The sequence below is a fragment of the Taeniopygia guttata genome, chromosome 25 (genome assembly GCF_048771995.1).
Source record: "Taeniopygia guttata chromosome 25, bTaeGut7.mat, whole genome shotgun sequence".
Taxonomy (NCBI): domain Eukaryota; kingdom Metazoa; phylum Chordata; class Aves; order Passeriformes; family Estrildidae; genus Taeniopygia; species Taeniopygia guttata.
The window spans coordinates 7,496,827-7,522,130 of NC_133050.1; the positions used below are offsets into that span (position 1 = coordinate 7,496,827).

The 25,304-nt window shown below is 55.7% G+C and overlaps 10 protein-coding genes and 2 pseudogenes across 10 annotated transcripts; 5 read left to right on the plus strand and 7 right to left on the minus strand.

Moving 5' to 3' along the window:
• Positions 1-452: 452 nt before the first annotated feature.
• LOC115498513 (uncharacterized) lies at positions 453-2,110 on the minus strand. Its single transcript, XM_030291654.4, has 2 exons — positions 2,049-2,110; positions 453-1,708 (listed from the first exon to the last, which is right to left on the minus strand). The coding sequence occupies exon 2, from the start codon at positions 1,689-1,691 to the stop codon at positions 912-914; it is 780 nt and encodes a 259-aa protein (XP_030147514.4). The 5' UTR covers positions 1,692-1,708; positions 2,049-2,110; the 3' UTR covers positions 453-911.
• A 1,929-nt stretch (positions 2,111-4,039) lies between these two features.
• On the plus strand, positions 4,040-5,842 carry LOC105758844 (uncharacterized). The gene is made up of 2 exons (XM_041721019.2): positions 4,040-4,109; positions 4,723-5,842. Exon 2 carries the CDS (start codon positions 4,740-4,742, stop codon positions 5,463-5,465), a length of 726 nt encoding a protein of 241 aa, XP_041576953.2. The 5' UTR covers positions 4,040-4,109; positions 4,723-4,739; the 3' UTR covers positions 5,466-5,842.
• Positions 5,843-6,112: 270 nt separating this feature from the next.
• LOC105758845 (feather keratin 4-like) lies at positions 6,113-6,573 on the minus strand. Its single transcript, XM_012570858.5, has one exon. It carries the CDS (start codon positions 6,556-6,558, stop codon positions 6,166-6,168), a length of 393 nt encoding a protein of 130 aa, XP_012426312.1. The 5' UTR covers positions 6,559-6,573; the 3' UTR covers positions 6,113-6,165.
• Positions 6,574-10,431: 3,858 nt separating this feature from the next.
• LOC140680564 (feather keratin 4-like) lies at positions 10,432-10,824 on the minus strand. Its single transcript, XM_072918366.1, has one exon. It carries the CDS (start codon positions 10,822-10,824, stop codon positions 10,432-10,434), a length of 393 nt encoding a protein of 130 aa, XP_072774467.1.
• Positions 10,825-11,930: 1,106 nt separating this feature from the next.
• LOC140680633 (feather keratin 4-like) lies at positions 11,931-12,416 on the plus strand. The gene has a single exon (XM_072918610.1). It carries the CDS (start codon positions 11,931-11,933, stop codon positions 12,321-12,323), a length of 393 nt encoding a protein of 130 aa, XP_072774711.1. The 3' UTR covers positions 12,324-12,416.
• Positions 12,417-13,769: 1,353 nt separating this feature from the next.
• Positions 13,770-14,231, minus strand: LOC140680652 (feather keratin 4-like; annotated as a pseudogene).
• A 1,098-nt stretch (positions 14,232-15,329) lies between these two features.
• On the plus strand, positions 15,330-15,733 carry LOC140680634 (feather keratin 4-like). The gene has a single exon (XM_072918612.1). It carries the CDS (start codon positions 15,330-15,332, stop codon positions 15,720-15,722), a length of 393 nt encoding a protein of 130 aa, XP_072774713.1. The 3' UTR covers positions 15,723-15,733.
• Positions 15,734-17,283: 1,550 nt separating this feature from the next.
• Positions 17,284-17,687, minus strand: LOC140680595 (feather keratin 4-like). The gene has a single exon (XM_072918538.1). It carries the CDS (start codon positions 17,685-17,687, stop codon positions 17,295-17,297), a length of 393 nt encoding a protein of 130 aa, XP_072774639.1. The 3' UTR covers positions 17,284-17,294.
• A 1,111-nt stretch (positions 17,688-18,798) lies between these two features.
• Positions 18,799-19,278, plus strand: LOC140680632 (feather keratin 4-like). Its single transcript, XM_072918609.1, has one exon. It carries the CDS (start codon positions 18,811-18,813, stop codon positions 19,201-19,203), a length of 393 nt encoding a protein of 130 aa, XP_072774710.1. The 5' UTR covers positions 18,799-18,810; the 3' UTR covers positions 19,204-19,278.
• A 1,247-nt stretch (positions 19,279-20,525) lies between these two features.
• LOC140680594 (feather keratin 4-like) lies at positions 20,526-21,056 on the minus strand (annotated as a pseudogene).
• A 1,089-nt stretch (positions 21,057-22,145) lies between these two features.
• On the plus strand, positions 22,146-22,578 carry LOC115498502 (feather keratin 4-like). The gene has a single exon (XM_072918611.1). It carries the CDS (start codon positions 22,158-22,160, stop codon positions 22,548-22,550), a length of 393 nt encoding a protein of 130 aa, XP_072774712.1. The 5' UTR covers positions 22,146-22,157; the 3' UTR covers positions 22,551-22,578.
• A 1,353-nt stretch (positions 22,579-23,931) lies between these two features.
• On the minus strand, positions 23,932-24,505 carry LOC116809297 (feather keratin 4-like). Its single transcript, XM_032752940.3, has one exon. It carries the CDS (start codon positions 24,503-24,505, stop codon positions 24,113-24,115), a length of 393 nt encoding a protein of 130 aa, XP_032608831.1. The 3' UTR covers positions 23,932-24,112.
• Positions 24,506-25,304: the final 799 nt, after the last annotated feature.

The window sequence follows — 25,304 nt, forward strand, 5'->3', positions numbered from 1 at the left end:
AAAAAAAAAAAAAAACAAAAAAAAACCCAAACCAAACCAAAACAAAACAAAAAAACCCAACCAAACAAAAAAAAAACCAACAAAAAACCCCCCAAAAAATCCAAAAAACAAAAAAACCCAAAAAACCACAAAACTTAGGTCTCGTCCTTCCCTTGTTCTCCTGCTAGCTTAGAAACGCTGCAATTACGCTTTAATTGCTTGCTAAACGATGTGGTGATTGAGGGGCCTTCCGGCTGTCACCAGAATTCCTCAGAGCAGGAACAATTACTCAGAGCCTCGGGGAAGTAAATGATGGGCAAATTGCAAAACAAACATTCCTCAACGTCCTGTTAAGTACCCCAATTAAACTCCCATTCCACGTTTTAAAGATCCTTTGATAGGGAACCCCGAGCAAGCTGGCGAGTTCTGCTCCCGGAGGAAAAAGATAAAGGACAAATGAAAACCAGAGCGGCTTTTGTGCAACACCAACAGGGGTTTAATGTCAGAGAGAAGAACAACAGCCGAGGGCAGGGAACCCAGGCGATCCCAGGGACAGCAGGGGATGCAGGACTCGTGTTCCGGGAGCTCAGGAGCGGGATAAGCCAGGGATGGAGGGGCCGGGCACAGAGAGGGGATGGAGGTCTCAGGGAATCCCGAGGGGATGGAGGGCTCAGGGAATTCCGAGGGGATGGAGGGCTCAGGGAATTCCGAGGGGATGGAGGGCTCAGGTATCCCGAGGGGATGGAGGGCTCAGGTATCCCGAGAGGATGGAAGATCCGGGCACAGAGAGGGGATGGAGGGCTCAGGGCACACCCGGGGCGGTTGGGCACACTCAGCTGCCCCTGCCAGCGGCTCCTGCCTGATGTCCCCACAGCCCGGGCTGGGCTCCAGGGCTGGCACTGCCGCTGGGGGCTGGCACTGCCAGGGCGGCTTTAGAAAAACCCACAGCTCCCGCGGCGGGATCTGCCCCATCTCTGGGAGCCAGGCAGGGAATAGCCCAGGCCCCGCGAGGAGAAGCCGGAGCTGCAGGACCTCCCGCAATTGCCAAAGGAGCCCCCATAGCCCCCCCGGGAGCCCCCATAGCCCCCGAAGGAGCCCCCATAGCCAATGTCACCTCCATAACCCAGGGAACCCCCATATCCAAGGGAGCCCCCATAGCCCCCACAGCTCCCCAGGCCAAAGGAGCCCCCATAGCCCTGGGAGCCCCCATAACCCCCACAGCTCCCCAGGCCAAAGGAGCCCCCATAGCCCTGGGAGCCCCCATAGCCCCCATAACCTCCCAACCCAAAGGAGCCCCTATAACCACGGGAGCCCCCCAACCCAAAGGAGCCCCAATTGCCCTGGGAGCCCCCATAACCTCCTGAGCCAAAGGAGCCCCCAAAACCTCCCGAGCCAAAGGAGCCCCCATAGCCAGAGGAGCCCCCCAAGGCCAGGGAGCCCCCAGAAGCCCCAGAACCTCCCAGCCCAAAGGAGCCCCCGTAGCCCTGGGAGCTGCGGGAGCTGAAGGAGCGCCCCAGCCAGGCTGGGCCCGACGATCCCACAACGCTCTCCTGAGGGAAGGTGCTGAGCACGGGGCCCGGGATGGTCACCACCACCGGCGGGGGCAGGATCACAGCTCTGGAGTCGGCGCACTGCTGCACACACGGCTCGTTGGAGCTCTCCGCGATGGGCTGGGGGCAGCTCACGCCGCACGACTCGCCGGAGTAGGACATCCTTCTGTGCTGCGAGGCTGCAACGCACAGCAGAGAGGACTTAAAAGCTAAACTGGCCGAGATGCATCAAAATCAAACTCTGTGTCTGAAATATTAGAGAGGAACAGGTGAATTCAATGATGATATGAAAGAAATCTCATTATTGTATCATCTCCACCTTCAGCCTTCCTCTCACCATGATCATCTTTGCAAGAGAAATTCTGTGCTGGATAAATTAATCAAACTTGTAGCAACCTGTGGCAAAGATTCAGTCAAAGGTGTAAGACCAGCGAAAAAGAAGTGAATAGGAAGAGGAAAAAGGTCTCATTGACTTCATGCAGTAAATCAGATTTTCTGGAGATGCGTGGCACCACTTACCTTGTTCGCTGCAGGGATGGGAACAGGAGCAGTGGATGAAGGGCTGTGGGTGACCTGAGCTTTTATATCCTCCTCAAAGCCACCCTCTGAGCCTCCCATCCTCGTTTATTACAAAACCAACCCACAGTGGGTGCTTCCGTTCTGTCACCTCAGCACTCCCAGACTCGTGTGGCTATGACACAATTGCTGATGGCAATCAGCTCCCTCTGAGGGTGATCCAAGGGGATTTGGGGAATTTGGGGCTGAAGGGTGGTCATGGAGCCATCAATTAAAGCCAGCTCTGGTTCACTCCAATTTTATTGTCCTTTTAAATTGGGACATTTTAATGGCCACGGTAACTCTTCCATAGTGTGGTGCCCTTTGTGGTGCCATCTTCACCAGGTGAAGGTCGCCCAACTGGACCTAAAACTGTGGCTGTGAGAGGACATGAATTCTCCTTGTAGCTGAGTAGGGATCTACAAAAGTTGTCTCCAAAGAGGCAGAAATTGGTACAGCCAGAAGAGGTCTTAGCTTAAAGCTAATTCCAAATATTTCATTATTTCATTTGAAATCTCAACTTCTAGAAGTTCGGTTTGAAATACATTAAAAAATCTAAATTTTCTTCCCCCCCCGAAGTACTGACCACTACAGAAAAAAGAGAGGATTTATTAAAGTAGTAATAGAATAAAAATATACTTTATTAGGATGAGTCTGGGAAATCCTGCAGTTATTTCTTTTCTTTCCTCTCGCAATTGTTCTCTAATTTTACAATGTTGCAAAAGAGAGGCAATAAATTACCTCTAAATTGTAAAATAGCTCTGCTTGTGAAGTGTCATCAGGATTTGCTGATAATAATGAGAGGTACCTGGAGGATAATGACTTTAAGCTGCCTCACAAATACTCATTAATAGTCAGTGCTTGCAATTTCTGTTATTATCCTATTAAATGGGGGCTGGGAGTTATGAGGATTTATTCTGAGTTAGGAGCTCCCTTGTTATGAAACAGCGTAATTTAAAATACGCCAATCAATGTCACTCCTCTTGATTCCCTGATTAACCTCTGATTGATAATTTCAGTGCTGGCAATGATTTAATTTTCATTCATAAGCTCAAATTCTTCATTTTATTAACTATTAATGTGTTTGGGATGATTACAACAAGTACCTCATGTACCATATCGAGTGCAGCTTCTTCTTAATTTATGAGGCAGCATTTTGCTGAAATATCTTAAATTTCAGGGGAGAAATTAAAGCCTGATTGCAAATCATCTAAATTTTCAAGCTTAACCATCAATGTTCTGCAAAAAAGTGGTCTCAGACTGATTTTCTAAATTCTCTGCTCTTGGAGTCTCACCTGTAAATATTTTGTCCATGAAATTGTTCCTCATGACACAGAGGCCTCAGTTCACACGTCTCTGAACTGACGCTCCTGCCCCAGTTTTGGGTGGTGACGTTTCTGTGTTCGAGTCTAACACACCAAATATTAATTTCCTGTGGGCGTTCACGAAGCCCCTCATGGTCCTGGAAGGATCTGGAACATCCCCCAGGTGTCACTGCCTCCGTGATATTCCAAAACCAGCAGGGCATGGAGCAATGGAGCCCACCTTGGGATTGTTGAGTAATTAATGGCATTTGAGGTGCAAACACAGCTCTTAAAACCCCTCACGTTTCTGAAGCATTTGGAGAGAATCGATATTTTCTTCATTTTTGATACCTGTCTCCCTCTTTTTGTGCAGCTCCCGTGGATTTTCACGGGATTCACTTAAATTTTAAAAGACGAAGTTAATTAATCTGAGCTCATCAAACCCAAAGACAACACTCGTGATGGGGATTATTATCTCATCATTCACCAGCTCGATGCCCTCAAGTCTGTCCTGACATGGCCTCACGCCTGTTTTTGCGCGTGGGGAGTGGCAGTGCAAAGCCAGCAGAATTAAATCCCTCCATGTGAGGGTTGTTTTGTGTGGGACCAGAGGCACGGAGGGCGTTTTGTCCTTGTAAGCACTTTGGGAAATGTATAAAAGCTGCCACCACTCCAAGCCTCTCCATCCACATCTCCTGAGTTATTCACCTTGGTGAACAGGGTAAGTCTGATTTGAACTCCTCTCTCCTTCTCTATCCTTCTTTTTCCCCATCCAATTCTTTGATGTTATGGATTGGCAGATTGAAAAGCTGTGGGTCTCAGAAGTTTGTTGTATAATAAAATGTGAATTTTCAACGTGCCACTTGGAATAACCATTTCCAGGCATTTTAGGTACAATGAGTAAAATTTAAAAATATCTGAATGATCATTCCCACCTTGTGGGAATATAAGGGTGAATTTTCTAGTTTGAAAGCTGAGGGCTACTTGGGAAAGGATACGAAACTACAAAAATTGCTGCTTTGTATTGGACACTTCTTAACTTCCTACAGATACATTGCTAGATTTCAGTCAGTCTTTATAAATAATAAAGAGATAAAATTAGATTTGTCACAGAGTAAGAAGTGTCACCAGAGATTACACCAGATGTTTTCATCTGAGTGTGACATCTCAGGGACTGTGACAGCAACCAGAGTCTAGAATGTGATTTTTGTGGTCACATGAGGGCCAGATTTGGAAAGTAATGAACTCTGGACTCACATTTTCCATGGCAAAGCACAGGCAGAATCAGGTGGAAATTTCTGGTTCTGAAACCTTTCTCCTGCTGTGCGTTGCAGCCTCGCAGCACAGAAGGATGTCCTACTCCGGCGAGTCGTGCGGCGTGAGCTGCCCCCAGCCCATCGCGGAGAGCTCCAACGAGCCGTGTGTGCAGCAGTGCCCCGACTCCAGAGCTGTGATCCTGCCCCCGCCGGTGGTGGTGACCATCCCGGGCCCCGTGCTCAGCACCTTCCCTCAGGAGAGCGTTGTGGGATCGTCGGGCCCAGCCTGGCTGGGGCGCTCCTTCAGCTCCCGCAGCTCCCAGGGCTACGGGGGCTCCTTTGGGCTGGGAGGTTCTGGGGCTTCTGGGGGCTCCCTGGCCTTGGGGGGCTCCTCTGGCTATGGGGGCTCCTTTGGCTCAGGAGGTTTTGGGGGCTCCTTTGGCTCAGGAGGTTATGGGGGCTCCCAGGGCAATTGGGGCTCCTTTGGGTTGGGGGGCTCCCGTGGTTATAGGGGCTCCTTTGGGTTGGGAGGTTATGGGGGCTATGGGGGCTCCCAGGGCTATGGGGGCTCCTTTGGCCTGGGGAGCTGTGGGGGCTATGGGGGCTCCCTTGGATATGGGGGTTCCCTGGGTTATGGAGGTGATATTGGCTATGGGGGCTCCTTTGGGGGCTATGGGGGTTCCCTGGGGGGCTATGGGGGCTCCTTTGGCAATTGCGGGAGGTCCTGCAGCTCCGGCTTCTCCTCGCGGGGCCTGGGCTATTCCCTGTCTGGCTCCCAGAGGTGGGGCAGATCCCGCCGCGGGAGCTGTGGGTTTTTCTAAAGCCGCCCTGGCAGTGCCAGCCCCCAGCGGCAGTGCCAGCCCTGGAGCCCAGCCCGGGCTGTGGGGACACCGGGCAGGATCCGCTGGCAGGGGCAGCTGAGTGTGCCCAGCCGCCCCGGGTGTGCCCTGAGCCCTCCATCCCCCCTCTGTGCCCGCATCTCCCATCCCCTCGGGATACCTGAGCCCTCCATCCCCTCGGGATTCCCTGAGCCCCCCATCCCCTCTCTGTGCCCGGCCCCTCCATCCCTGGCTTATCCCGCTCCTGAGCTCCCGGAACACGAGTCCTGCATCCCCTGCTGTCCCTGGGATCGCCTGGGTTCCCTACCCTCGGCTGTTGCTCTTCTCTGACATTAAACCCCTGTTGGTGTTGCACAAAAGCCGCTCTGGTTTTCATCTGTCCTTGTTTTCCTCTGGTGGGATATTCAGTCTTGTGCTGGGAAGAGATGCCTGGTGTTCCTCACTTGGCCAAAGCCATGGGTCTTTGTCATTTGGGGAAAAGAGGCAAAGAGACAGGAGGAGTTGGATGCAGGAAAACTTTATTGTACCAAGAAGAGCAGGAGAGACAGGGATGGGGACGGGGGGCAGGCCCCGGGCAGGCCGGGTGTCACGGGCTGCAGGAGGCCAGGGCAGCGTGTGCAGAGCTCAACTTCTCCAGGCTGGGCTGAGGCGGCGGCGGGGTCTGGGGCTGTTGGTGGTGGCTCTAGCAGGGCCCGCAGGTGTCCCAGAGCCTCCTGCTGTAGCGGGGCAAGGCGCAGGGGCTGCAGGCGGCAGCAGCGGAGGCTCTGCCAAAGGTGCAGAGGCCCCCCGAGGCCTGGGTGGCGCCGGCGCCGTAGAGGCCGCCCAGCCCCAGGGAGCCGCCAAAGGCCGGTGCTCCGGAGGAGCCCACCACGGCCTGCTGGGGGAAGGAGCTGAGGATGGGGCCGGGGAAGGTGACCACCACGGGCGGTGGCTGGATGAAGGCAGAGGAGTCGGGGCACTGGCGGGCGCACAGCTCGTTGCAGCTCTCAGCGATGGGCTGGGGCACAGCCACGCTGGTTCTGGGCGGGCACAGGTCCGTGCTGGTGCGGGGTGGGCACAGGTCGTAGCAGGACATCTTGGCGTGAGAGAGATGAGGCTGAAACATAATTTAGAAAAACTGGTGTTAGAACAACCGTCGGGATCTCCTGATTCAGCTTTGGCTTTTTCCCCCAGACCTGACAAAGACCTTGAGTGGTAAAAGTCTCACAGCCTTGCCCGCCCTGCCCAGCACTGGCCCTGTGCCCTGCAGCCCTCTCAGAGCCCTGATCCCCACATCCCCTGACCTTACAATCCCTGCCCAAGTCCCTGTGCCCTGCCCGGCTCCATCTGTCCTGTCCAAGGGATCATAGCAGAACATCTTGCAGGCTTGAAGGTTGGTTTGCAACAGATAGAGACTTGAAAACTGTAAAAACTTGGAAGTTCATGAGAGAAATTTTCAACATGAGTGAAATCACTGTGTTGTGGTTCATGTTCAACCTTGACTGTCATGGTGAAAACCCAATGAGCACCTTGATCCAAAAATTCCTGCCTACGTAAAACCATTCCATAATGACCAGACCCCACAAACTGATCTTTGTTCTGGCCCCACATAGTTGTGTCATTCATGTTTTGGAAATGCTTATAAAAACCTCAGTCCCACCTCCCATTAACTTCCCCAAAGTTGGGAAGTTGGGAAGATCTGGGGACTCCCAAAGATTTGGAGACTCCCATATCCCACATTTCCCACTGGTTTCATTAAGAGTAATTCCAGACAGAAATTATGTAAAACTTTCTAAATTTCAGCATTCCTAAAGGAATCTTCTACTGCTCTTGTTCAGGCTCTGATTAAATAAATAGAAAGGAATTTAAAATTCATACTCACTAAGCTCCACAAGGTGAATGAGCTGCAAGAAGTGTTTGTCCAGTACCCAAGCACTGAAGCTTATATAGAGGATCCCAACATTCCTGAGGGTTTGGAACTTCCTTGGGGTGGGGGTTCTGCCTGAAAGAAATTGCTTGCCAGCTTTGAGTCACAAAAGTTTGGAGTTTGTGGCAGTTCTGATTTCATTCATATTCTCCTATCGTGTGATGTTGGAGTTTCACCATCCTGATTTCTTTAATCTTGCGTCTTAATTGGCACTGGCAACTCCTGGCATCATTAGAGTGACCTCACTGGAATTATCATGTTCATTGAGCTGACTCCACATGTTACTTCTTCCTTTACAACCTTGTCATGAGCTTGTCTGCTCCAAGATTTTGTAAGACTCATCTTTGGCTGACATGGACATTTTTCCTTAACAGCCCTTTAAAATTATCTGATAAATTAATTAGAAGCAGAAACCAGCTTATTCCAGAACTACTCAGGGACAAATGTCATTTCTAGCTGTAATTAAAGAGACCTTGTTGGTATGAGATGGATTTAAGGGGTCATGAATATCTGCTGAGATCATCCAGGACACTCAGCAGTCCCCCAATAGTTTTGCATTGAGAGGAAGGTTTGGAATCAATCCCACATAAAAATCACTTTGTTTAAATAAGAAGGTTTTAGTGGGAAATAAAATTCAGTTTTAAAAGGGTCAATGGTGCTGAATGTTCCCATATCTAGTCCTGTGATTCCAATTCTGAGGAAAAAACCAAAGAGGCAGATCAAGGTTTTTCTATAATGTCAAGGGTGCAATCTCTTATCAAAAGTGTTCAGGTCCTTCTTGAGAAAAATACTTTGTAATGATTTCACAAACATTCATTATCTGCTGTTCAACCCAGCTAATGTTCGGTGTTGTATTACACGAGTGATTTAGACATTTCACTCTTACACAACTCCAAGCTGCTTTAATGTGCAGGAAACAAGGTGGTGCCTGCCATTACTTTGATTAAATCATGATTTGTGCCATTGGAAGTCAACGGTTAATGATTAATGCAGTTCTTCTTTTCCTTCTTTAAAAAAAAATCCTTTCCATATCTGTGGCTGAATCCTCTGTGAGTTTAAGATTCCACCTTTGCTGTATTTGCCTTATTTCAGGCTATATTTTCCATTAAAAAAAAATTGTGATTATTTACCCTTTTCCTATGATTTTTTCAGAGCACAACTTTTAGGTTTTCACCCGTATCCAGTGCATTTTACAGATCCTTCTGATCATTCCTGAGAAATCCCCCCAGAGATCTGCTCTTAATTCCTACACTGAAGATTGGTTGTTGTGGTCCAGGTTCACACCAATATTTTCATTTTCTCTGCAGGTGGAAAAGGATTTGGGTTTAGGTTTGTGTTTGTGGTTAGGTTTGTTTATTGCCCCAACAAATTTCCCTGTCTTTGCTGCAGGGGAAGGAAAAAAATTATTCTCCAAGCACAGAAAGGGTTTGAGTGGTTCCCACATCTCCCAGCCTGGGGGAGATTTCCTTGTTTTGATTTATATTGTACAAAAATTTGACAGTCAGAGTAAGTTGTGCCTCATCCCTGGCTCATATTCCCTTCAAATCCAACCCCTTGATTTCTCCTGGGCTGCATCAAAACCCCCGTGGGCAGCAGGGGAGAGGGATTCTGCCCTGCTCAGGTGAGACCTCACCTGCAGAGCTGCCCCAGCCCTGGATCCCAGCCCAGGCAGGACCTGGAGAGAGCCCAGAGGAGGCTCGAGGATGATCCGAGGAATGGAGCAGCTCTGCCGGGAGGAAAGGCTGAGAGAACCGGGATTATTCTGTTTGGAGAAGGGGAAGCTCTGAGGTGACCTCACTGTGGCCTTGCAGGACCTGAAGGCACTACAAGAAACACGGGGAAAAGCTTTTCCCAAGGGACGGAGTGACACGACAAGGGGAATGGGTTCAGACTGACAAAGAGGAGGTTTAGATGGGATTTTTGGGATAAATCCTTCCCTGTGAGCACAGGGAGGCCCTGGCACAGGATATTCCATGGCTGCCTCATCCCTGGAAGTGTCCAAGACCAGCTTGGACAGGGCTTGCAGCAACCTGGGGTGGTGGAAGATGTCCCTGCCCATGGCAGGGCGTGGAATGAGATGATTTTAAGATCCCTTCCCACCCAAACCATTCCATGGTTCTGTGATTGCCTCTCTCTACTTCATATTAAAAACACCGCGGTTTCAGCCCTCTCTGGACTACAAAATTTATTTGGAGGGTTCCTGTGAGAAAAAACACTCATCTAAATGCAGATTTTCTCGAGCCCCTGAGGAACAAGGGCTGTGAGAGCACTTGGGAAGCACTGAGCAATGATCTCTGCCCCTGTTTTGTTGTTTTGTAGCCCTTGCATGTCCCTGGGCTGAGTAACAGCGCCCAAAGCAGGGAGGAGCTGCCCGGCACCTCAGCCCTGATCAGATCGTTCCTAGCCGCTGGGTTTGGCCAGGCCGGGCCCTGCCCTGCTCTTACTTTCCCTTTTGTGTCATCCAGGGCAGGCTGCTCCTCTCAGAGCAGCTCCAGCACTCCCAAGCCCTCCCCCAGTGGCTCTCCACAGATTTAAGCAACCAGAAATGGTCAAGTTGAATAACTCGGTTATGAGCAGGCAATATCTTAAGTAAGTACTCAGCACCATTAAAAAAAAAAAAAAAAAAAAGATACCAAAAAATTTGATGCATGAAAGATTTATTGCAGGAACAACTTCAATAAGACAGAGAGTACAAAGGTAAGTATGGGAAAACAAGAGGTACAAAGAGTATAAAAAAATAAAGCTTAAACTTCCAAATCATAGAGATGTCAACAAGCAGAGCTATATAGATGCAAATATGACATGACGCTGATAAAAATGACATAATAAAGACTAAAGAAAAGGAAAGAACAATGAAAGTGTTTTACATAATAATTCACAAGGGAGAACATTGGGGACTAGATCATCAAATTGGAGGACAGGTAAAATCCTAAAGATAGGGAAAAAAAAGGATTAAAGGAAAAAGAAGTGACAGCAACAGCCCAGATTAACAACTTCTAGAGTTCTCCATCGCTGACAGACGAAAAAGGCCCTAAGATGAGCCTAGCAGGGCCCGCAGGTGTCCCAGAGCCTCCTGCTGTAGCGGGGCAAGGCGCAGGGGCTGCAGGCGGCAGCAGCGGAGGCTCTGCCAAAGGTGCAGAGGCCCCCCGAGGCCTGGGTGGCGCCGGCGCCGTAGAGGCCGCCCAGCCCCAGGGAGCCGCCAAAGGCCGGTGCTCCAGAGGAGCCCACCACGGCCTGCTGGGGGAAGGAGCTGAGGATGGGGCCGGGGAAGGTGACCACCACGGGCGGTGGCTGGATGAAGGCAGAGGAGTCGGGGCACTGGCGGGCGCACAGCTCGTTGCAGCTCTCAGCGATGGGCTGGGGCACAGCCACGCTGGTTCTGGGCGGGCACAGGTCCGTGCTGGTCCGGGGTGGGCACAGGTCGTAGCAGGACATCTTGGCGTGGGACGCGAGGCTGCTCTGCAAGAGAGGGCAGCCGTGTGAGGAGAGCAGCCCAGGGCAGCGCCCGAGCCACAGGGGCCGGGGCTGGAGCAGGGAGCTGCGAGCAGGAGCGCTGGCACACTTACCCTTGTTCCCGAGGAGGAGAAGGTGGCCAGGGCACTGCTTGGTCCAGTCTGGCCCAGGCAGGGCTTTTATAGCAGCTCTGGCATTGCTCAGCTCCAGCCGGGCCAATCTGCACAGGGGACACTCCCTGCTGCTCCTTCTGCTGCTGCTGACACCAGGGCTGTGCGGCCCCTGCCCCTCCCTGAGTCAGCATCCCCCAGGTGCCACCCCAGCACATCCCAAGGTGTCCAAGTTACCCAGTCCTTCCTGCCCCTTCAGATAATTGATAGCAGGGATTGCACCTGGGAATGGACAGGAACACTGGTCAGGGGCAGAAGTATGTGGGCAGGAGTGTCAGGATCCATCACCGTGGAGTGAATCTGTGCATCACAGGACAACCCAGCAGCACCAGACCCCATCTGCCTGAACTCAGTGCTCAGGGGGTTTCCCGAAGCTGGGAGCAAAGACTTCTCCAGTGTAGCCTGAACTCCATAGGCCAAAGAGGAGAGATGTCCCTCTGGTCCAGGCTAAGTCCAGCCCTGCTCCACCCCAGTAGATCTTGAAAGATTTTCCTGGAGTCCATTCCAGCGTGCAATCACTACTATCAATTACTGATGTGGCAGAGAGGATGAGATTGTTTGGGCACCTTGGGATGTGCTGATTTGGCACCTGGGGGATGCTGACTCAGGGAGGGGCAGGGGCCGCACAGCCCTGGTGTCAGCAGCAGCAGCAGCAGCAGCAGGGAGTGTCCCCTGTGCAGATTGGCCCGGCCGGAGCTGAGCAATGCCAGGGCTGCTATAAAAGCCCTGCCTGGGCCAGCCTGGACCAAGCAGTGCCCTGGCCACCTTCTCCTCCTCGGGAACAAGGGTAAGTGTGCCAGCGCTCCTGCTCGCGGCTCCCTGCTCCAGCCCCGGCCCCTGTGGCTCGGGCGCTGCCCTGGGCTGCTCTCCTCACACGGCTGCCCTCTCTTGCAGAGCAGCCTCGCGTCCCACGCCAAGATGTCCTGCTACGACCTGTGCCCACCCCGCACCAGCACGGACCTGTGCCCGCCCAGAACCAGCGTGGCTGTGCCCCAGCCCATCGCTGAGAGCTGCAACGAGCTGTGCGCCCGCCAGTGCCCCGACTCCTCTGCCTTCATCCAGCCACCGCCCGTGGTGGTCACCTTCCCCGGCCCCATCCTCAGCTCCTTCCCCCAGCAGGCCGTGGTGGGCTCCTCCGGAGCACCGGCCTTTGGCGGCTCCCTGGGGCTGGGCGGCCTCTACGGCGCCGGCGCCACCCAGGCCTCGGGGGGCCTCTGCACCTTTGGCAGAGCCTCCGCTGCTGCCGCCTGCAGCCCCTGCGCCTTGCCCCGCTACAGCAGGAGGCTCTGGGACACCTGCGGGCCCTGCTAGAGCCACCACCAACAGCCCCAGACCCCGCCGCCGCCTCAGCCCAGCCTGGAGAAGTTGAGCTCTGCACAAGCTGCCCTGGCCTCCTGCAGCCCGTGACACCCGGCCTGCCTGGGGCCTGCCCCCCATCCCCATCCCTGCCTCTCCTGTCCTTCTTGGCTCAATAAAGTTTTCCTGCATCCAACTCCTGTCTCTTTGCATTTTTTTCCCAAATCATGGATACCCCTGTGGATGGGGAATTCTGGGAGTGGGAGGGGAAATGGTGTTCCTGAGAAAACAGGAATTGGAAGGGGATTGCCACTATAAAGTGGAAGAGGCAATGGTATTTTGGAGGTTAAAGGGGAGAAGGAAATGGCATGAAAGGGGAAGCGGATGCATATGAAGGAGAGAAGTGGGAATGTGGCAATGAAGGTTAAGAAGAAGGAGAAGGACAATGATAATGACAACGATAAGGACATAGACAAGGACAAGGGCAATGACAAAGTGCTTCAAGCACCCTGCCTGAAGACAGACAGATTCCTTGCTTGCAGGCCATGACACCAGGGGCCTTTACAGTTCTGAAGCCATGCTGGCATTGAGTAGGAATGTCCCTGGTGCTGGAAGCCATCCAGAGGCAAATGCTGTCAGAGCTGGAGCACCTCTGTATTGAGCTTGGCCCCGCTAAGGACCAGGGACAGACACCAGAGAAAAAAATCCCTATTACTATGCCCCATATGTTAAATTTTGTTGTTTTCAACTCCATGTCTCAGTCTGTGACATTTTCATTGTCTTTGTATTTTTGTCTTTCTCTTTCGGTTTCCCTTTCTCTTTATTTAGATTTCTTTGTCTCCTTTTGTCTTGTATTCTCTTTCTTCTCCTCCTCCTCCTCCTCCTCCTTCTCCTTCTCCTTCTCCTTCTCCTTCTCCTTCTCCTTCTCCTTCTCCTTCTCCTTCTCTTTCTCCTTCTCCTTCTCCTTCTCCTTCTCCTTCTCCTTCTCCTTCTCCTTCTCCTTCTCCTTCTCCTTCTCCTTCTCCTTCTCCTTCTCCTTCTCCTTCTCCTTCTCCTTCTCCTTCTCCTTCTCCTTCTCCTTCTCCTTCTCCTTCTTCTTTACCCTCTAAGCTAAACCTTCCCCACTGGACTTTATGTTTTGGTTGCCTTTCTGCTTTGATTCCATTTTCTTCACATCACCCTCCTCTTACTCCGTCCCTCACCTCTTTCACCTTCCCCATCCCGGTCTATTTTCCATTGAAGCCGGCCCAACATCACCATTTCCCCTCCCACTTGTGGAACGCCCCCATCCCCAGGGTTATTCATGACTCCAGAAAAGGAGGCAAAGAGACAAGAGCTGGATGCAGGAAAACTTTATTGAGCCAAGAAGGACAGGAGAGGCAGGGATGGGGACGGTGGGCAGGCCCCGGGCAGGCCGGGTGTCACGGGCTGCAGGAGGCCAGGGCAGCTTGTGCTGAGCTCAACTTCTCCAGGCTGGGCTGAGGCGGCGGCGGGGTCTGGGGCTGTTGGTGGTGGCTCTAGCAGGGCCCGCAGGTGTCCCAGAGCCTCCTGCTGTAGCGGGGCAAGGCGCAGGGGCTGCAGGCGGCAGCAGCGGAGGCTCTGCCAAAGGTGCAGAGGCCCCCCCGAGGCCTGGGTGGCGCCGGCGCCGTAGAGGCCGCCCAGCCCCAGGGAGCCGCCAAAGGCCGGTGCTCCGGAGGAGCCCACCACGGCCTGCTGGGGGAAGGAGCTGAGGATGGGGCCGGGGAAGGTGACCACCACGGGCGGTGGCTGGATGAAGGCAGAGGAGTCGGGGCACTGGCGGGCGCACAGCTCGTTGCAGCTCTCAGCGATGGGCTGGGGCACAGCCACGCTGGTTCTGGGCGGGCACAGGTCCGTGCTGGTGCGGGGTGGGCACAGGTCGTAGCAGGACATCTTGGCGTGGGATGCGAGGCTGCTCTGCAAGAGAGGGCAGCTGTGTGAGGAGAGCAGCCCAGGGCAGCGCCCGAGCCACAGGGGCCGGGGCTGGAGCAGGGAGCCGCGAGCAGGAGCGCTGGCACACTTACCCTTGTTCCCGAGGAGGAGAAGGTGGCCAGGGCACTGCTTGGTCCAGTCTGGCCCAGGCAGGGCTTTTATAGCAGCTCTGGCATTGCTCAGATCCAGCCGGGCCAATCTGCACAGGGGACACTCCCTGCTGCTGCTGCTGCTGCTGCTGACACCAGGGCTGTGCGGCCCCTGCCCCTCCCTGAGTCAGCATCCCCCAGGTGCCACCAAAGCACATCCTAAGGTGTCCAAGTGATCCTGTCCTTGCTGCCCCTTCAGATAATTGATAGCAGGGATTGCACCTGGGAATGGACAGGAACACTGGTCAGGGGCAGAAGTATGTGGGGCAGGAGTGTCAGGATCCATCACCGTGGAGTGAATCTGTGCATCACAGGACAACCCAGCAGCACCAGACCCTGTCTGCCTGAACTCAGTGCTCAGGGGGTTTCCCGAAGCTGGGAGCAAAGACTTCTCCAGTGTAGCCTGAACTCCATAGGCCAAAGAGGAGAGATGTCCCTCTGGTCCAGGCTAAGTCCAGCCCTGCTCCACCCCAGTAGATCTTGAAAGATTTTCCTGGAGTCCATTCCAGCGTGCAATCACTACTATCAATTACTGATGTGGCAGAGAGGATGAGATTGTTTGGGCACCTTGGGATGTGCTTTGGTGGCACCTGGGGGATTCTGACTCAGGGAGGGGCAGGGGCCGCACAGCCCTGGTGTCAGCAGCAGCAGCAGCAGCAGCAGCAGGGAGTGTCCCCTGTGCAGATTGGCCCGGCCGGAGCTGAGCAATGCCAGAGCCGCTATAAAAGCCCTGCCTGGGCCAGACTGGACCAAGCAGTGCCCTGGCCACCTTCTCCTCCTCGGGAACAAGGGTAAGTGTGCCAGCGCTCCTGCTCGCGGCTCCCTGCTCCAGCCCCGGCCCCTGTGGCTCGGGCGCTGCCCTGGGCTGCTCTCCTCACACAGCTGCCCTCTCTTGCAGAGCAGCCTCGCGTCCCACGCCAAGATGTCCTGCTACGACCTGTGCCCACCCCGCACCAGCACGGACCTGTGCCCGCCCAGAACCAGCGTGGCTGTGCCCCAGCCCATCGCTGAGAGCTGCAACGAGCTGTGCGCCCGCCAGTGCCCCGACTCCTCTGCCTTCATCCAGCCACCGCCCGTGGTGGTCACCTTCCCCGGCCCCATCCTCAGCTCCTTCCCCCAGCAGGCCGTGGTGGGCTCCTCCGGAGCACCGGCCTTTGGCGGCTCCCTGGGGCTGGGCGGCCTCTACGGCGCCGGCGCCACCCAGGCCTCGGGGGGCCTCTGCACCTTTGGCAGAGCCTCCGCTGCTGCCGCCTGCAGCCCCTGCGCCTTGCCCCGCTACAGCAGGAGGCTCTGGGACACCTGCGGGCCCTGCTAGAGCCACCACCAACAGCCCCAGATCCCGCCGCCGCCTCAGCCCAGCCTGGAGAAGTTGAGCTCTGCACAAGCTGCCCTGGCCTCCTGCAGCCCGTGACACCCGGCCTGCCCGGGGCCTGCCCATTGTCCCCATCCCTGCCTCTCCTGCCCTTCTTGGCACAATAAAGTTTTCCTGCATCCAACTTCTGTCTCTTTGCCTCCTTTTGCAAATTAGGCAGACCCTGTGCATGGGAGAGTTCCAAATTTGGGAGGGGAATTGGTGATGCTGGGGCGGCCAGGGTCAATGGATGATGGCAGGGAAGGGGAAGATGAAAGAGGTAATGGACTGGGACAGACGAGGGAGATCTAGGGAAGAAAATGAAATGAATTGGGAAATGCAATAAGAAGACAAGTACTGTGGGGAGTGTTTGTCTTAGAGAGAGGCAGAAAAGGAGAAGGAGAAGGAGAAGGAGAAGGAGTAGGAGAAGGAGAAGGAGAAGGAGAAGGAGAAGGAGAAGGAGAAGGAGAAGGAGAAGGAGAGGAAACAGAATATGAGACAAAAGGAAAGAAATAAATCTAAAAAAGAAAAAAAATAATAGAAAGAGGAAGTGGAAGAGGAGGAGGAAGAGGAAGAAAAATAGAGAAAGAGAAAGAGAAAGAGAAAGAGAAAGAGAAAGAGAAAGAGAAAGAGAAAGAGAAAGAGAAAGAGAACACAAAGAAAGACAAAGACAAAGACAAAGACAAAGACAAAGACAAAGACAAAGACAAAGACAAAGACAAAGACAAAGACAAAGACAAAGACAAAGACAAAAAGAAAGACAAGGAGTTGATGACAAGGAAATTGAACGTAAAAGACCTTGTGAGAGGCAATTTTCTCTCTTATTTCAGTCCCTGGACTTTTGGCAGAACCAAGGTTGATACAGAGTGGCTCAAGCTCTGACAGCATTTGCCCCTGCATAGCACCAGTTCCAGGGACAATCTTTCTCAGTGCCAGCTTGGACGCAGAACTGTAAAGGCCCTGGGTCACATGGCCTGCGAACAGGGGATCTGTCTGTTTTCAGGCAGACTCCTTGCAGATTCGTGTCCCTGTCCTTGTCATTATCCTTGTCCTAATCCATGTCCTTGTCCTTGTCCTTGTCTTTCTCCTCCACCTTCTCCTTGTCCTATTTCACCTTCCCTGAAGTATTCCCACTTCCTTCCTTCATATGCACCCACTACAATTTAGATTTCAATTTCTTCTCCACATTACACTCCAGTGTTACATTTACTCGTCTATTTGACAGTTTTGACCCCTTCCATTTTCAGTTTGGTCAAGACCAAGAATACTGCCCCCCCCCCCCCTCCAAATGCCTAAACACCCTGATCCCCCAGGGGTAGTCATGACTTGAAGAAAAAAATGCAAAGAGACAGGAGTTGGATGCAGGAAAACTTTATTGTGCCAAGAAGGGCAGGAGAGGCAGGGATGGGGACGGTGGGCAGGCCCCGGGCAGGCCGGGTGTCACGGGCTGCAGGAGGCCAGGGCAGTGTGTGCAGAGCTCAACTTCTCCATGCTGGGCTGAGGCGGCGGCGGGGTGTGGGGCTGTTGGTGGTGGCTCTAGCAGGGCCCGCAGGTGTCCCAGAGCCTCCTGCTGTAGCGGGGCAAGGCGCAGGGGCTGCAGGCGGCAGCAGCGGAGGCTCTGCCAAAGGTGCAGAGGCCCCCCGAGGCCTGGGTGGCGCCGGCGCCGTAGAGGCCGCCCAGCCCCAGGGAGCCGCCAAAGGCCGGTGCTCCGGAGGAGCCCACCACGGCCTGCTGGGGGAAGGAGCTGAGGATGGGGCCGGGGAAGGTGACCACCACGGGCGGTGGCTGGATGAAGGCAGAGGAGTCGGGGCACTGGCGGGCGCACAGCTCGTTGCAGCTCTCAGCGATGGGCTGGGGCACAGCCACGCTGGTTCTGGGCGGGCACAGGTCCGTGCTGGTGCGGGGTGGGCACAGGTCGTAGCAGGACATCTTGGCGTGGGACGCGAGGCTGCTCTGCAAGAGAGGGCAGCCGTGTGAGGAGAGCAGCCCAGGGCAGCGCCCGAGCCACAGGGGCCGGGGCTGGAGCAGGGAGCCGCGAGCAGGAGCGCTGGCACACTTACCCTTGTTCCTGAGGAGGAGAAGGTGGCCAGGGCACTGCTTGGTCCAGTCTGGCCCAGGCAGGGCTTTTATAGCAGCCCTGGCATTGCTCAGCTCTAGCCGGGCCAATCTGCACAGGGGACACTCCCTGCTCCTTCTGCTGCTGCTGCTGCTGCTGACACCAGGGCTGTGCGGCCCCTGCCCCTCTCTGAGTCAGCATCCCCCAGGTGCCACCAAAGCACATCCCAAGGTGTCCAAACGACCCTGTCAATTTTGCCACATCTGCCACTTGATAACTTGGATGGCACCCAGGAATGGGCTGCAGGAACCCCAGTCAAGGACTGGAGCACTCTGGGGCGGGAGAGTCCGGAGCCTTCACCATGGAGGGGATCTGGGCATCACAGGACAGCCCAGCAGAACCAGACCCCATCGGCCTGCACTCAGTGCCCAGGGTTTGCACGATGCAGGGAACAAAGTCTTCTCCTGTCAGGCCTCATTTTCACAAGGGAAAGAGGAGAGATGTCCCTCTGGTGCTGGCTAATTCCAGCCTTGCCCCACCCCTTTGGACCAGTAAATATGTTCCTGGAGTCCATTCCTGGGTTCCATCCCTGCTCTCAATTACCTGACGTGGCAGGAAGGACGAGATCACTTGGACACCTTGGGATGTGCTGGGCTGGCACCTGGGGGATGCTGACTCAGGGAGGGGCAGGGGCCACACAGCCCTGGTGTCAGCAGCAGCAGCAGCAGGAGCAGCAGCAGGGAGTGTCCCCTGTGCAGATTGGCCCGGCTGGAGCTGAGCAATGCCAGGGCTGCTATAAAAGCCTTGCCTGGGCCAGACTGGACCAAGCAGTGCCCTGGCCACCTTCTCCTCCTCGGGAACAAGGGTAAGTGTGCCAGCGCTCCTGCTCGCGGCTCCCTGCTCCAGCCCCGGCCCCTGTGGCTCGGGCGCTGCCCTGGGCTGCTCTCCTCACACGGCTGCCCTCTCTTGCAGAGCAGCCTCGCATCCCACGCCAAGATGTCCTGCTACGACCTGTGCCCACCCCGCACCAGCACGGACCTGTGCCCGCCCAGAACCAGCGTGGCTGTGCCCCAGCCCATCGCTGAGAGCTGCAACGAGCTGTGCGCCCGCCAGTGCCCCGACTCCTCTGCCTTCATCCAGCCACCGCCCGTGGTGGTCACCTTCCCCGGCCCCATCCTCAGCTCCTTCCCCCAGCAGGCCGTGGTGGGCTCCTCCGGAGCACCGGCCTTTGGCGGCTCCCTGGGGCTGGGCGGCCTCTACGGCGCCGGCGCCACCCAGGCCTCGGGGGGCCTCTGCACCTTTGGCAGAGCCTCCGCTGCTGCCGCCTGCAGCCCCTGCGCCTTGCCCCGCTACAGCAGGAGGCTCTGGGACACCTGCGGGCCCTGCTAGAGCCACCACCAACAGCCCCACACCCCCGCCGCCGCCTCAGCCCAGCATGGAGAAGTTGAGCTCGGCACAAGCTGCCCTGGCCTCCTGCAGCCCGTGACACCCGGCCTGCCCGGGGCCTGCCCATTGTCCCCATCCCTGCCTCTCCTGCCCTTCTTGGTACAATAAAGTTTTCCTGCATCCAACTCCTGTCTCTTTGCCTCCTTTTCTGGAGTCATGAATAACCCTGGGGATGGGGGCGTTCCACAAGTGGGAGGGGCAATGGTGATGTTGGGACGGGGTCAATGGAAAATAGACCGGATGGGGAAGGTGAAAGAGGTGAGGGATGGGGTAAGAGGAGGGTGATGTGAAGAAAATGGAATCAAAGCAGAAAGGCAACCAAAACATAAAGTCTAGTAGGGAAGGCTTAGCTTAGAGGGTAAAGAAGAAGGAGAAGGAGAAGGAGAAGGATAAGGACAAGGACAAGGACAAGAACAAGGACAAGGACAAGGACAAGGAGGAGACGAGGAGGAGGATGAGAAGGAGGAGGTGAGGAGGAGGAGGAGGAGGAGAAGGAGGAAGAGGAGGAGGAGAACGTGAACCACAACGAGAAGAAGAAAGAGAATACAAGACAAAAGGAGACAAAGAAATCTAACTAAAGAGAAAGAGAAAGGGAAACCGAAAGAGAAAGACAAAAATACAAGGACAATGAAAATGTCAAAGACTGAGACATGGAGTTGATGACAACAAAATTTAACATATTGAGCATAGTAATAGGGAATTTTTTTCTCTGGTGTCCATCCCTGGTCCTTAGCGGAGCCAAACTCGATACAGAAGAGCTTGAGCTCTGACAGCATTTGCCTCTGGATGGCTCCCAGCTCCAGGGACAATCCTACTCAATGCCAGCATGGCTGCAGAACTGTAAAGGCCCCAGGTGTGGTGGCCTGCAAGCAGGGAATCTGTCTGTCTTCAGGCAGGGTGCTTGAAGCTCTTTGTTATTGTCCTTGTCCTTGTCTATGTCCTTATCTTTGTCACTGTCATTGTCCTTCTCCTTCTTCTTAACCTTCCATGCCACATTCCCACTTCTATCCTTCATATGCATCCGCTTCCCCTTTCATGCCATTTCCTTCTCCCCTTTAACCTCCAAAAAATATTGCCTCTTCCACTTTATAGTGGCAATCCCCTTCCAATTCCTGTTGTCTCAGGAACACCATTTCCCCTCCCACTCCCAGAATTCCCCATCCATAGGGGTATCCATGATTTGGGAAAAAAATGCAAAGAGACAGGAGTTGGATGCAGGAAAACTTTATTGTGCCAAGAAGGGCAGGAGAGGCAGGGATGGGGACGGTGGGCAGGCCCCGGGCAGGCCGGGTGTCACGGGCTGCAGGAGGCCAGGGCAGCTTGTGCAGAGCTCAACTTCTCCAGGCTGGGCTGAGGCGGCGGCGGGGTCTGGGGCTGTTGGTGGTGGCTCTAGCAGGGCCCGCAGGTGTCCCAGAGCCTCCTGCTGTAGCGGGGCAAGGCGCAGGGGCTGCAGGCGGCAGCAGCGGAGGCTCTGCCAAAGGTGCAGAGGCCCCCCCGAGGCCTGGGTGGCGCCGGCGCCGTAGAGGCCGCCCAGCCCCAGGGAGCCGCCAAAGGCCGGTGCTCCGGAGGAGCCCACCACGGCCTGCTGGGGGAAGGAGCTGAGGATGGGGCCGGGGAAGGTGACCACCACGGGCGGTGGCTGGATGAAGGCAGAGGAGTCGGGGCACTGGCGGGCGCACAGCTCGTTGCAGCTCTCAGCGATGGGCTGGGGCACAGCCACGCTGGTTCTGGGCGGGCACAGGTCCGTGCTGGTGCGGGGTGGGCACAGGTCGTAGCAGGACATCTTGGTGTGGGATGCGAGGCTGCTCTGCAAGAGAGGGCAGCCGTGTGAGGAGAGCAGCCCAGGGCAGCGCCCGAGCCACAGGGGCCGGGGCTGGAGCAGGGAGCCGCGAGCAGGAGCGCTGGCACACTTACCCTTGTTCCCGAGGAGGAGAAGGTGGCCAGGGCACTGCTTGGTCCAGGCTGGCCCAGGCAGGGCTTTTATAGCAGCCCTGGCATTGCTCAGCTCCAGCCGGGCCAATCTGCACAGGGGGCACTCCCTGCTCCTGCTGCTGCTGCTGCTGACACCAGGGCTGTGCGGCCCCTGCCCCTCCCTGAGTCAGCATCCCCCAGGTGCCAGCCCAGCACATCCCAAGGTGTCCAAGTGATCTCATCCTTCCTGCCACGTCAGGTAATTGATAGCAGGGATGGGACCCAGGAATGGACTCCAGAAACATATTTACTGGTCCAAAGGGGTGGGGCACGGCTGGAATTAGCCAGGACCAGAGGGACATCTCTCCTCTTTCCCTTGTAAAAATGAGGCCTGACAGGAAAAGACTTTGTTCCCTGCATCGTGCAAACCCTGGGCACTGAGTGCAGGCCGATGGGGTCTGGTTCTGCTGGGCTGTCCTGTGATGCCCAGATCCCCTCCATGGTGAAGGCTCCGGACTCTCCCGCCCCAGAGTGCTCCAGTCCTTGACTGGGGTTCCTGCAGCCCATTCCTGGGTGCCATCCAAGTTATCAAGTGGCAGATGTGGCAAAAATGACAGGGCCGTTTGGACACCTTGGGATGTGCTTTGGTGGCACCTGGGGGATGCTGACTCAGGGAGGGGCAGGGGCCGCACAGCCCTGGTGTCAGCAGCAGCAGCAGCAGTAGGAGGAGGGAGTGTCCCCTGTGCAGATTGGCCCAGCTGGAGCTGAGCAATGCCAGGGCTGCTATAAAAGCCCTGCCTGGGCCAGCCTGGACCAAGCAGTGCCCTGGCCACCTTCTCCTCCTCGGGAACAAGGGTAAGTGTGCCAGCGCTCCTGCTCGCGGCTCCCTGCTCCAGCCCCGGCCCCTGTGGCTCGGGCGCTGCCCTGGGCTGCTCTCCTCACACGGCTGCCCTCTCTTGCAGAGCAGCCTCGCATCCCACGCCAAGATGTCCTGCTACGACCTGTGCCCACCCCGCACCAGCACGGACCTGTGCCCGCCCAGAACCAGCGTGGCTGTGCCCCAGCCCATCGCTGAGAGCTGCAACGAGCTGTGCGCCCGCCAGTGCCCCGACTCCTCTGCCTTCATCCAGCCACCGCCCGTGGTGGTCACCTTCCCCGGCCCCATCCTCAGCTCCTTCCCCCAGCAGGCCGTGGTGGGCTCCTCCGGAGCACCGGCCTTTGGCGGCTCCCTGGGGCTGGGCGGCCTCTACGGCGCCGGCGCCACCCAGGCCTCGGGGGGCCTCTGCACCTTTGGCAGAGCCTCCGCTGCTGCCGCCTGCAGCCCCTGCGCCTTGCCCCGCTACAGCAGGAGGCTCTGGGACACCTGCGGGCCCTGCTAGAGCCACCACCAACAGCCCCAGACCCCGCCGCCGCCTCAGCCCAGCATGGAGAAGTTGAGCTCTGCACACACTGCCCTGGCCTCCTGCAGCCGGTGACACCCGGCCTGCCCGGGGCCTGCCCCCCGTCCCCATCCCTGCCTCTCCTGCCCTTCTTGGCACAATAAAGTTTTCCTGCATCCAACTCCTCCTGTCTCTATGCCTCCTGTTTTGGAGTTATGAATAACCCTGGAATGGGGGCGTCCCACAAGTGGGAGGGGAAATGGTGATGTTGGGACGGGATCAATGGATAATGGACAGGGAAGGGGAAGGTGAAAGAGGTGAGGGATGGAATAAGAGGAGGGTGATATGAAGAAAATGGAATCAAAGCAGAAAGGCAACCAAAACATAAAGTCCAGTCAGAACGGTTGAGGTTAGGGGGTAAAGGAGAAGGAGAAGGAGAAGGAGAAGGAGAAGGAGAAGGAGAAGGAGAAGGAGAAGGAGAAGGAGAAGGAGAAGGAGAAGGAGAAGGAGAAGGAGAAGGAGAAGGAGAAGGAGAAGGAGGAGAAGGAGAAGGGGAAGGGGAAGGGGAAGGGGAAGGGGAAGGGGAAGGGGAAGGGGAAGGGGAAGGGGAAGGGGAAGGGGAAGGGGAAGGAGAAGGAGAAGGAGAAGGAGAAGGAGAAGGAGAAGGAGAAGGAGAAGGAGAAGGAGAAGGAGAAGGAGAAGGAGAAGGAGAAGGAGGACAAGAATGCAAGACAAAAGGAGACGAAGAAATTTTACTAAAGAGAAAGAGAAAGGGAAACCGAAAGAGAAAGACAAAAATACAAAGACAATGAAAATGTCAGAGACATGGGGTTGATTACAAGAAAATTTTATATATGGGGCATAGTGATAAGGAATTTTTTTTCTGGTGTCCATCCCTGGTCCTTAGCGGAGCCAAGCACGATACAGAAGAGCTGCAGCTCTGACAGCATTTGCCTCTGGATGGCTCCCAGCTCCAGGGACAATCCTACTCAATGCCAGCATGGCTGCAGAACTGTAAAGGCCCCAGGTGTCGTGGCCTGCGAGCAGGGAATCTGTCTGTCTTCAGGCATGGTGCTTGAAGCACTTTGTCATGGTCCTTGTCCTTGGCCATGTCCTTATCTTTGTCTCAGTCATTGTCCTTCTCCTTCTTCTTAACCTTCCATGCCACATTCCTACTTCTATCCTTCATATGCATCCGCTTCCCCATTGATGCCATTTCCTTCTGCTCTTTAACCACCAAAAAACATTGCCTCTTTCATTTTACAGTTGCAATTCCCTTCTAATTCCTGTTTTCCCAGGAACACCACTTCTCCTCCCACTTCCAGAATTCCCCATCCACAGGAGTATCCATGATTTGGGAAAAATGGCAAAGAGACAGGAGTTGGATGCAGGAAAACTTTATTGTGCCAAGAAGGGCAGGAGAGGCAGGGATGGGGACGGGGGGCAGGCCCCGGGCAGGCCGGGTGTCACGGGCTGCAGGAGGCCAGGGCAGCTTGTGCAGAGCTCAACTTCTCCAGGCTGGGCTGAGGCGGCGGCGGGGTCTGGGGCTGTTGGTGGTGGCTCTAGCAGGGCCCGCAGGTGTCCCAGAGCCTCCTGCTGTAGCGGGGCAAGGCGCAGGGGCTGCAGGCGGCAGCAGCGGAGGCTCTGCCAAAGGTGCAGAGGCCCCCCGAGGCCTGGGTGGCGCCGGCGCCGTAGAGGCCGCCCAGCCCCAGGGAGCCGCCAAAGGCCGGTGCTCCGGAGGAGCCCACCACGGCCTGCTGGGGGAAGGAGCTGAGGATGGGGCCGGGGAAGGTGACCACCACGGGCGGTGGCTGGATGAAGGCAGAGGAGTCGGGGCACTGGCGGGCGCACAGCTCGTTGCAGCTCTCAGCGATGGGCTGGGGCACAGCCACGCTGGTTCTGGGCGGGCACAGGTCCGTGCTGGTGCGGGGTGGGCACAGGTCGTAGCAGGACATCTTGGCGTGGGACGCGAGGCTGCTCTGCAAGAGAGGGCAGCCGTGTGAGGAGAGCAGCCCAGGGCAGCGCCCGAGCCACAGGGGCCGGGGCTGGAGCAGGGAGCCGCGAGCAGGAGCGCTGGCACACTTACCCTTGTTCCCGAGGAGGAGAAGGTGGCCAGGGCACTGCTTGGTCCAGTCTGGCCCAGGCAGGGCTTTTATAGCAGCCCTGGCATTGCTCAGCTCCAGCCGGGCCAATCTGCACAGGGGACACTCCCTGCTGCTGCTGCTGCTGCTGACACCAGGGCTGTGCGGCCCCTGCCCCTCCCTGAGTCAGCATCGCCCGAGTGCCAACCCAGCACATCCCAAGGTGTCCAAGGGATCTCGTCCTTCCTGCCACATCAGGTAATTGATAGCAGGGATTGCTCCAAGGAATGGGTTCCAGGAACATCTTTAATGGTCCAAAAGGGTGGGGCAAGGCTGGAAATAGCCTGGACCAGACAGACATCTCTCCTTTTCTGCCTATGGATATCAGGCTGCACAGAAGTCTTTTTTCCCAGCCTCGTGCAAACCCTGGGCACTGACTTCAGGCAGATGGGGTCTAGTTCTGCTGGACTGTCCTGTGATGCCCAGATCCCTTCCATGGCAAAGGCTCCGGGCACTCCTGCCCCAGATGTTCCAGCCCCTGACAGGTGTTCCTGTAGCCCATTCCTGGGTACCATCCCAATTATGGTGTCCCTTATGTGTCAGGAAGGACAGGATCGCCTGGACATCTTGGGATGTGCTGGGGTGGCATTTGGGGGATGCTGACTCAGGGAGG

What these genes read in the sequence shown, in the direction of transcription:
- LOC105758845 (XM_012570858.5), bottom strand. Translation starts at nt 6,558, where the DNA reads ATGTCCTGCTACGACCTGTGCCCACCCCGCACCAGCACGGACCTGTGC.
- LOC140680634 (XM_072918612.1), top strand. Translation starts at nt 15,330, where the DNA reads ATGTCCTGCTACGACCTGTGCCCACCCCGCACCAGCACGGACCTGTGC.
- LOC140680564 (XM_072918366.1), bottom strand. Translation starts at nt 10,824, where the DNA reads ATGTCCTGCTACGACCTGTGCCCACCCCGGACCAGCACGGACCTGTGC.
- LOC116809297 (XM_032752940.3), bottom strand. Translation starts at nt 24,505, where the DNA reads ATGTCCTGCTACGACCTGTGCCCACCCCGCACCAGCACGGACCTGTGC.
- LOC115498502 (XM_072918611.1), top strand. Translation starts at nt 22,158, where the DNA reads ATGTCCTGCTACGACCTGTGCCCACCCCGCACCAGCACGGACCTGTGC.
- LOC140680633 (XM_072918610.1), top strand. Translation starts at nt 11,931, where the DNA reads ATGTCCTGCTACGACCTGTGCCCACCCCGCACCAGCACGGACCTGTGC.
- LOC115498513 (XM_030291654.4), bottom strand. Translation starts at nt 1,691, where the DNA reads ATGTCCTACTCCGGCGAGTCGTGCGGCGTGAGCTGCCCCCAGCCCATC.
- LOC105758844 (XM_041721019.2), top strand. Translation starts at nt 4,740, where the DNA reads ATGTCCTACTCCGGCGAGTCGTGCGGCGTGAGCTGCCCCCAGCCCATC.
- LOC140680595 (XM_072918538.1), bottom strand. Translation starts at nt 17,687, where the DNA reads ATGTCCTGCTACGACCTGTGCCCACCCCGCACCAGCACGGACCTGTGC.
- LOC140680632 (XM_072918609.1), top strand. Translation starts at nt 18,811, where the DNA reads ATGTCCTGCTACGACCTGTGCCCACCCCGCACCAGCACGGACCTGTGC.